The following is a 9,762-nucleotide window of genomic DNA, read 5'->3' on the forward strand; positions in this document are numbered from 1 at the left end:
CTGGGTTATACTATCAGATGGAAACACTCCTGGTCCTAATTCTGGGTTATACTACCAGATGGAAACACTCCTGGTCCTAGTTCTGGGTTATAGTACCAGATGGAAACACTCCTGGTCCTAGTTCTGGGTTATACTACCAGATGGAAACACTCCTGGTCCTAGTTCTGGGTTATACTACCAGTTGGAAACACTCCTGGTCCTAGTTCTGGGTTATACTACCAGATGGAAACACTCCTGGTCCTAGTTCTGGGTTGTACTACCAGATGGAAACACTCTTGGTCCTAGTTCTGGGTTATACTACCAGATGGAAACACTCCTGGTCCTAGTTCTGGGTTATAGTACCAAATGGAAACACTCTTGGTCCTAGTTTTAGTTTTGGGCTATATATAATTCATAACAGATTACACAAACAATCCTAAATCTCATTTCTGAGATCCCATGAAAATGGCTCCTCTCTTGTGTGTGTGTGTGTGTGTGTGTGTGTGTGTGTGTGTGTGTGTGTGTGTGTGTGTGTGTGTGTGTGTGTGTGTGTGTGTGTGTGTGTGTGTGTGTGTGTGTGTGTGTGTGTGTGTGTGTGTGGCTCTGCAGTACATTACAGGAATCTAATTAGACTGAGAGACTGAGTGCACTGAGACAGGAAACACACACACTCCACCATCTCATACATCAGACGCCTACAGGACTGAAAGGGAGAGAAGGTTGGGGAGGGGATGTTGGTTAGGAGAGGAGAGGAGAGGGGAGGTTGGGAGGAGAGGAGAGGAGAGGGGAGGTTGGGAGGAGAAGTTGGGTAGGAGAGGAGAGGGGAGGAGAGGGGAGGTTGGGTAGGAGAGGGGAGGAGAGGGGAGGTTGGGATGAGAGGAGAGGGGAGGTTGGGTAGGAGAGGAGAGGGGAGGTTGGGAGGAGAGGAGAAGAGAGGGGAGGTTGGGAGGAGAGGTTGGGTAGGAGAGGAGAGGAGAGGAGAGGAGAGGTTGGGATGAGAGGAGAGGAGAGGGGAGGTTGGGTAGGAGAGGAGAGGGGAGGTTGGGATGAGAGGAGTGGGGAGGTTGGGAGGAGAGGTTGGGTAGGAGAGGAGAGGGGAGGTTGGGATGAGAGGAGTGGGGAGGTTGGGAGGAGAGGATTGGGGAGGTTGGGAGGAGAGGAAAGGGGAGGTTGGGATGAGAGGAGTGGGGAGGTTGGGTAGGAGAGGAGAGGGGAGGTTGGGATGAGAGGAGAGGGGAGGTTGGGATGAGAGGAGAGGGGAGGGACGTTGGGTAGGAGAGGAGAGGAGAGGTTGGGAGAAGAGGTAGGGAGGGGAGGTAGGGAGGGGAGGCAGGGAGGAGAGGCAGGGAGGAGAGGCAGGGAGGAGAGGTGAGGTTAGTTAGGAGAGGTAGGGGAGGTAGGGAGAGGAGGTAGGAAGGAGAGGTAGGAAGGAGCGGTAGGGAGGGGAGGTAGGGAGGGGAGGTAGGGAGGGGAGGCAGGGAGGGGAGGTAGGGAGGGGAGGCAGGGAGGAGAGCGAGGAGAGGTGAGGTTGGTTAGGAGAGGTAGGGAGGGGAGGTTGGGAGGAGAGGGAGGGAGGAGAGGGAGGGATGATAGGTAGGGAGGGGGAGGGAGGGAGGGAGGGGGAGGGAGGGAGGGGAGGGAGGGAGGGAGGGAGGGAGGGAGGAGAGGGGAGGTAGGGAGGAGAGGTAGGGAAGAGAGGCAGGGAGGAGAGGTAGGGAGGAGAGGCAGGGAGGAGAGGCAGGGAGGAGAGGTAGGGAGGAGAGGTAGGGAGGGGAGGTAGGGAGGGGAGGTAGGAAGGAAAGGAGAGGTAGGGAGGAGAGGAGAGGTAGGGAGGGGAGGTAGGGAGGAGAGGTGGGGAGGGGAGGTAGGGAGGAGAGCGAGGAGAGGTGAGGTTGGTTAGGAGAGGTAGGGAGGGGAGGTTGGGAGGAGAGGGAGGGAGGAGAGGGAGGGATGATAGGTGGGGGAGGGAGGGAGGGAGGGAGGGGGAGGGAGGGAGGGGGGAGGGGGAGGGGTAGAGGAGAGGGGAGGTAGGGAGGAGAGGTAGGGAAGAGAGGCAGGGAGGAGAGGTAGGGAGGAGAGGCAGGGAGGAGAGGCAGGGAGGAGAGGTAGGGAGGAGAGGTAGGGAGGGGAGGTAGGGAGGGGAGGTAGGAAGGAAAGGAGAGGTAGGGAGGAGAGGAGAGGTAGGGAGGGGAGGTAGGGAGGAGAGGTAGGGAGGGGAGGTAGGGAGGAGAGGTAGGGAGGGGAGGTAGGGAGGGGAGGTAGGAAGGAAAGGAGAGGTAGGGAGGAGAGGAGAGGTAGGGAGGGGAGGTAGGGAGGAGAGGTAGGGAGGGAGGGGAGTTGAGGTTGGTTAGGAGAGGTAGGGGGGAGAGGAGAGGGGAGATTGGTTAGGAGAGGTAGGGAGGAGAGGAGAGGGGAGGTTGGTTTGGAGAGGTAGGGAGGAGAGGAGAGGGGAGGTTGGTTAGGAGAGGTAGGGAGGAGAGGAGAGGGGAGGTTGGTTAGGAGAGGTAGGGAGGAGAGGAGAGGGGAGGTTGGTTAGGAGAGGTAGGGAGGAGAGGAGAGGGGAGGTTGGTTAGGAGAGGTAGGGAGGAGAGGAGAGGGGAGGTTGGTTAGGAGAGGTAGGGAGGAGAGGAGAGGGGAGGTTGGTTAGGAGAGGTAGGGAGGAGAGGAGAGGGGAGGTTGGGGAGGGTCATCAACTAAACTGTTGTTGTTGACTCTCTTAAAGAGACATAAAACACACACCTCATCAACCATTAAACCCCTAATGGATAAACACTGTAACTCATCAACCATTAAACCCCTACATGACCGTATAGACTGGATAGCCTAAACATTAGGCGGATGTGACCTCATCGGCCTACTAGAGAGTCCTACCATCACCTCGAACTGACGATGATATGATAATCCCACCTGCATGTAAACAAACCGCTCATAGAATATCGACACTTTACCGGCAGGTCACCGGTTGGACGTAATGGGCAGCAGTCCACCGGGCCGTAGCTGTAAAACGCATCATAACGGGACGGGACCCACTGTCCTAAACTAAAGTCCTCCTCTAGACTCTGGTTTGCGTTGCGGGGCCCGCATGTAGACAGACAGGTGTGGCGTGTCTGACGGGACTAGCCTACTGGGCCCTAAAGATATATGTATTGTAACCTAACAGTGTAACCTTATTCGCCGTCTAAAAAAATGATTGTAAAAGGATCGTCCCGCGGTTGAATCTAGTTGATCCCAGGCCTATAGCGTCAGTGGAGTCGGCCTAGGAAAGACTACCTGCAGGTTGTACTGTTGATCACCATCATCATTACAACACATCGTTTCATTTCACATTGAAACGACAACATCAGTTCACCTACAGGATATAATCAATAATAATAATGATCGGAATTGTCTCTTGTGTTTCTCTGTGCACCTAAACGGAGCTCCGTGAAATAGATGTGGTAACTAGGACAACGCCTTTTAAATGGACTATCCGGACTCTCTGGAGTCCGCATGCACGCAGCACGAGAAGAGCGACAGAGTGTGCTGTGCTGCACGGTGTAGACTACCGGGAGGGCGAACAGGCAGCTACATTCGCTCTGTATCGTCAATGCGGCGGATGTCGCCTAGTCCACTACATACCTGCCGAATGCGGTTCTTGTGCGGCGGGGTCCCTCCTTCGGGGGACGTGCTACTTGACGAAGCCATTTTCCGTCGTTCTGTCTCGGTCGCGGTCCGGTGTCTCTGGCGTAGCTGTGTTTCTCCTGGGCTCCTTGACGTTCCGTCTCCCCCGACCACCGGGACGGAGAGGCAAGGTCTTCTTGACCGTGCGAGATGGGAGTTCGGTCGGTCTCAAAATCCACAGGGCTCGAGGGTGCCCCGGTTCGTCATGATACTGCGGCAGCGTCGTTGTTTTCTTCCGTTATAAAGCAAAGTGTCTATAGGACAAGGAAAGCGTTATTGAGGGGCGGAACGAGTGTTCCCCCTTTCAGAAGTGCGCACGAGTGTTGTCTTCCTACCCTACTACAGTCTCTCTGTGCGTGAATGTGCGTGTTTGAGAGAGAGAGAGAGAGAGAGAGAGAGAGAGAGAGAGAGAGAGAGAGAGAGAGAGAGAGAGAGAGAGAGAGAGACACAGAGAGAGAGACACAGAGAGAGAGACAGAGAGAGAGAGAGAGAGAGAGAGAGAGAGAGAGAGAGAGAGACACAGAGAGAGAGACAGAGAGAGAGAGAGAGAGAGAGAGAGAGAGAGAGACAGAGAGAGAGACAGAGAGAGAGAGAGAGAGAGACAGAGAGATAGACAGAGAGAGAGAGAGAGAGAGAGAGAGAGAGAGAGAGAGAGAGAGAGAGAGAGAGAGACACAGAGAGAGAGACAGAGAGAGAGAGAGAGAGAGAGACACAGAGAGAGAGAGAGAGAGAGAGAGAGAGAGAGCGCTCCGAACCCCGCATGACAGTTTACTCCACTGTTTTGCTAATCTTCCCTCCCTACCTCCTCCTCTGCAGTAGCTAGTAGCTCTCAGCCGTCAGCCCTGACAGACTCAACACAGATTGATTACAGAGTGGTTCCAGTGCCAACATCAATTATATTTCATAATTTAGAATTTGTATTAGGATATTGATTTTGAATTTCATAATTTAGAATTTGTATTAGGATATTGATTTTGAATTTCATAATTTAGAATTTGTATTAGGATATTGATTTTGAATTTCATAATTTAGAATTTGTATTAGGATATTGATTTTGAATTTCATAATTTAGAATTTGTATTGCAAAAATGGAATACGTCAATTCATAAATTGAACTTCTATTTCATGATGTGAAACTGTATTGAATGAATATTGCATTAAGATTTAAATTTAAATGTAATTGAATATTCAAACTAAGTATTTATATATTCAGTTTCAATATTGTAGCTAGATATAGATGTTGGATTCATTGTCTGTGCATGAAGTTTACAAACTCAGTTCTCTCAATTCAGATTCAGAACCAGAGACAACATCCTGGTACTTTAAATTCAGATTCAAAACCAGAGACTACATCCTAGTACTTTAAATTCAGATTCAAAACCAGAGACTACATCCTGGTACTTTACATTCAGATTCAGAACCAGAGACAACATCCTGGTACTTTAAATTCAGATTCAAAACCAGAGACTACATCCTAGTACTTTAAATTCAGATTCAAAACCAGAGACTACATCCTGGTACTTTACATTCAGATTCAGAACCAGAGACAACATCCTGGTACTTTAAATTCAGATTCAGAACCAGAGACTACATCCTGGTACTTTAAATTCAGATTCAAAACCAGAGACAACATCCTGGTACTTTAAATTCAGATTCAGAACCAGAGACTACATCCTGGTACTTTAAATTCAGATTCAAAACCAGAGACTACATCCTGGTACTTTAAATTCAGATTCAAAACCAGAGATTACATCCTGGTACTTTAAATTCGGATTCAGAACCAGAGACTACATCCTGGTACTTTAAATTCAGATTCAAAACCAGAGACAACATCCTGGTACTATAAATTCAGATTCAAAACCAGAGACTACATCCTGGTACTTTAAATTCAGATTCAAAACCAGAGACAACATCCTAGTACTTTAAATTCAGATTCAAAACCAGAGACTACATCCTGGTACTTTAAATTCAGATTCAAAACCAGAGACTACATCCTGGTACTTTAAATTCAGATTCAGAACCAGAGACTACATCCTGGTACTTTAAATTCAGATTCAGAACCAGAGACAACATCCTGGTACTTTAAATTCAGATTCAAAACCAGAGACTACATCCTGGTACTTTAAATTCAGATTCGGAACCAGAGACAACATCCTGGTACTTCTTCATCCAGGAAAGGTAGAGAACAGAATCAAACAGTCTCTGTGGTAAACAGAAGTTAGCGGTACAAACAAAGTGGTTTCTAGCATGTTGAGTGTATTTTCTTCCTGTGAATGTGTCTCTAGTGTTTGAGCTGTTGGGGCTATAAACTACAGTGTTATGACTCCATTCCTGAAAGCTTAGACTCTCCGGAACATGAACATTACTCCCTCATCTCCCTTCCTTACCCCCTCTCTCCTTCTCTCTCCTTCTCTCCTCTCCTTCTCTCTCTCCTTCTCTCCTCCCCTACCCTCTCCTCTTCTTCTCTCCTTTCCTCCCCCCTCTCCCTCTTTCCATCTCTCCTCTTCTTCTCTCCTCCCCCACTCTCCTCCTCTCCTATCCTCTCCTCTTATTCTCTTCTCCCCTTCTCTCCTCCCCCTCCTAGCCTCTCATCTTCTTCTCTCCTCTCCTCCTCCCTCTTTCCATCTCTCCTCCCCCTCTCTCCTCCTCTCATACCCTCTCCTCTTCTTATCCTCCCCTTCTCTCCTACCCTCTCATCTTCTTCTCTCCTCCCTCCTCTCTCCCTCTTTCCATCTCTACTCTTCTTCTCTCCTCTACCCTATCTATATACACAGGGTACCAGTACTGAGTCGATGTGCAGGGGTACGAGGTAATAACTTGGCTGTATACACAGGGTACCAGTACTGAGTCGATGTGCAGGGGTAGAGGTAATAACTTGGCTGTATACACAGGGTACCAGTACTGAGCCGATGTACAGGGGTACGAGGTAATTGAGGTTGATATGTACATATACTGTAGGTAGGGGTAAAGGATAGATAATAGACAGTAACAGCAGTGTACTGTAGGTAGGGGTAAAGGATAGATAATAGACAGTAACAGCAGTATACTGTAGGTAGGGGTAAAGGATATATAATAGACAGTAACAGCAGTATACTGTAGGTAGGGGTAAAGGATAGATAATAGACAGTAACAGCAGTGTACTGTAGGTAGGGGTAAAGGATAGATAATAGACAGTAACAGCAATATACTGTAGGTAGGGGTAAAGGATAGATAATAGACAGTAACAGCAATATACTGTAGGAAGGGGTAAAGAATATATAATAGACAGTAATAGCAATATACTGTAGGTAGGGGTAAAGGATATATAATAGACAGTAACAGCAGTATACTGTAGGTAGGGGTAAAGGATAGATAATAGACAGTAACAGCAGTATACTGTAGGTAGGGGTAAAGGATATATAATAGACAGTAACAGCAGTATACTGTAGGTAGGGGTAAAGTGACTAGTCAACAGGATAGATAATAAACAGTAACAGCAGTGTATGTGATATTCAACAGACTTGGTGCAAAAAGGGTCAACGCAGATAGTCCATGTAGTTATTGGGTTAACTATCTAACTAACTTTTTATGTCTTATGCCTTTGGGGGTAGAAGCTGTTCAGTGTCCTGTTGGTTCAAGACTCGGTGCATTGGTTCTGCTTGCCGTGCGGTAGCAAAGAGAACAGTTTATGACTTGGGCAGCTGGAGTCTTTGACAACGTTTAGGGGCCTTCCTCTGACACCGCCTGGTATAGAGGTCCTGGATGGCTGGGAGCTCGGATTCCATTGATTTTCTGTGCCTTAAGCACCACCATCTGTAGCGCCTTGGGGTCGGACGCCAAGCACTTATTAATGAAGCCTGTGACTGATGTGGTAATCTCCTCCATCGGACGAATCCCGGAACATATTCCAGTCTGTGCTCGAAAAACCAGTCCTGTAGCTTAGAATCCACTTCATCGGACCACTTACACATTGAGCGTGTCACTGGTACTTCCTGTTTGAGTTTTGCTTGTAAGCAGGAATCAGGAGGATTATCGGGGAGAATTATGGGGGAGAACTTTGTATGTGTTTCTGTGTCTGGGGAAAAAAGGTGGTCCAGAGTTGTTTTTTTGCCTGTAGTTGAACAGCTGACATGCTGGTAGAAATGAGCTGAATCTGATTTCAGTTTTCCCGCATTATCAAATCTCCGTCGGAGTGTCGCCTATGGATGAGCATTTTCTTGTTTGCTTATGGCCTTATGCAGCACTTTGAGTGTGGTCTACGTGCCACCATCGGTTTGTGGTGGTAAATAGACAGCTACAAACAATATAGATGAAAACTCTCTCGGGAAAAGAGTGTGATCTACAGCTTATTATGAGTTATTCTAACTCAGGTGAACAGAAGCTACAGACTTCCTTGACATTAGTGATCGCGCGCCAAAAGACACACACCTCCCCAGTCATTAAAACTCGTTTTTCAACCACTAAAACAAATATCTTGTTAACAAACTATAGTTTTGGTAAGTCGGTTAGGACATCTACTTTGTGCATGACACAAGTCATTTTTCCAACAATTGTTTACAGACAGATTATTTCATTTATAATTCACTCTATCACAATTCCAGTGGTTCAGAAGTTTACTTACACTAAGTTGACTGTGCCTTTAAACAGCTTGGAAAATTCCAGAAAATTATGTCATGGCTTTAGAAGCTTCTGATCGGGTAATTTACAAAAACTGTAGACCTCCACAAGTCTGGTTCATCCTTGGGAGCAATTTCCAAACGCCTGAAGGTACCGCGTTCATCTGTACAAACAATAGTACGCAAGTATAGACTATGGTACAATGCAGCCGCCATACCGCTCAGGAAGGAGACGTGTTCTGTCTCCTAGAGATGAACGTATTTTGGTGCGAAAAGTGCAAATCAATCCCAGAACAACATCAAAGGACCTTGTGAAGATGCTGGAGGAAACAGGTACAATAGTATCTATATCCACAGTAAAACGAGTCCTAAATCGACAAAACCTGAAAGGCCGCTCAGCAAGGAAGAAGCCACTGCTCCAAAACCGCCATAATAAAGCCAGACTATGGTTTGCAACTGCACATGGAGAAATGTCCTCTGGTATGTTGAAACAAAAATTGAACTGTTTGGCCATAATGACCATCGTTATGTTTGGAGGAAAAAGGGGATGCTTGCAAGCCGAAGAACACCATCCCAACCGTGAAGCACAGGGGTGGCAGCGTCATGTTGTGGGGGTGCTTTGCTGCAGGAGGGCATGGTACACTTCACAAAATAGATGGCATCATGAGGAGGAAAATTATGTAGATATATTGAAGCAACATCTCAAGACATCAGTCAGGAAGTTAAAGCTCGGTCGCAAAATGTCTTCCAAATGCACAATGACCCCAAGCATACCTCCAAAGTTGTGGCAAAATGGCTTAAGGACAACAAAGTCAAGGTACTGGAATGGCCATCACAAAGCCCTGACCTCAATCCTATAGAGCATTTGTGGGCAGAACTGAAAAAGAGTGTGTGAGCAAGGATGCCTACAAACCTGACTCAGTTACACCAACTCTGTCAGGAGGAATGGGCCAAAATTCACCCAACTTATCGTGAGAAGCTTATGGAAGGCTACCCGAAACATTTGACCCAAGTTGAACAATAAAAAAGGCAATGCTACCAAATACTAATTGAGTGCATGTAAACTTCTGACCCACTGGGAATGTGATGAAAGAAATAAAAGCTGAAATAAATTATTCTCTCTACTATTATTTTGACATTTTACATTCTTAAAATTAAGTGGTAATCCTAATTGACCTAACACAGGAAATATTTACTCGGATTAAATGTCAGGAATTGTGAAAAACTGAGTTTAAATGTATTTGGCTAAAGTGGATGTAAACTTCCGACTCCAACTGTATACAACATAGGTCAGCAATGCTGGCCTACAAAGTCCCTTGGGAAACCCAACTACTCAACCATCTAATGATGTGATTTATAAATAAATGATCTGGGCTCCTGAAAGGAATGATCTGTATAATATATAAACTACTTCTGGAAAGCTCATATTCTGAGCCATTATAAAAGTGCACAGATCTAAGTGAATCTGAACCACCCTTTAACTGGAACAGAATATGGCGAGATATGATCTTGGCATTCCGTTATCCAA

General features: G+C 47.0%; 1 protein-coding gene across 1 annotated transcript in view; it reads right to left on the minus strand.

Annotated features, from left to right (window-relative positions):
- The window catches only part of LOC129841974 (ankyrin-2-like), a 256,273-nt gene extending 251,885 nt beyond the window's left edge, over positions 1 to 4,388 (minus strand). Inside the window, exon 1 of the mRNA XM_055910338.1 lies at positions 3,598 to 4,388. Coding sequence (XP_055766313.1) covers positions 3,598 to 3,663 — 66 coding nt within the window. The 5' untranslated portion in view covers positions 3,664 to 4,388. The remainder of the gene's footprint in view (positions 1 to 3,597) is intronic.
- Between the last annotated feature and the right edge of the window lie 5,374 nt (positions 4,389 to 9,762).

The sequence above is a fragment of the Salvelinus fontinalis genome, unplaced genomic scaffold (genome assembly GCF_029448725.1).
Source record: "Salvelinus fontinalis isolate EN_2023a unplaced genomic scaffold, ASM2944872v1 scaffold_0005, whole genome shotgun sequence".
NCBI lineage: Eukaryota > Metazoa > Chordata > Actinopteri > Salmoniformes > Salmonidae > Salvelinus > Salvelinus fontinalis.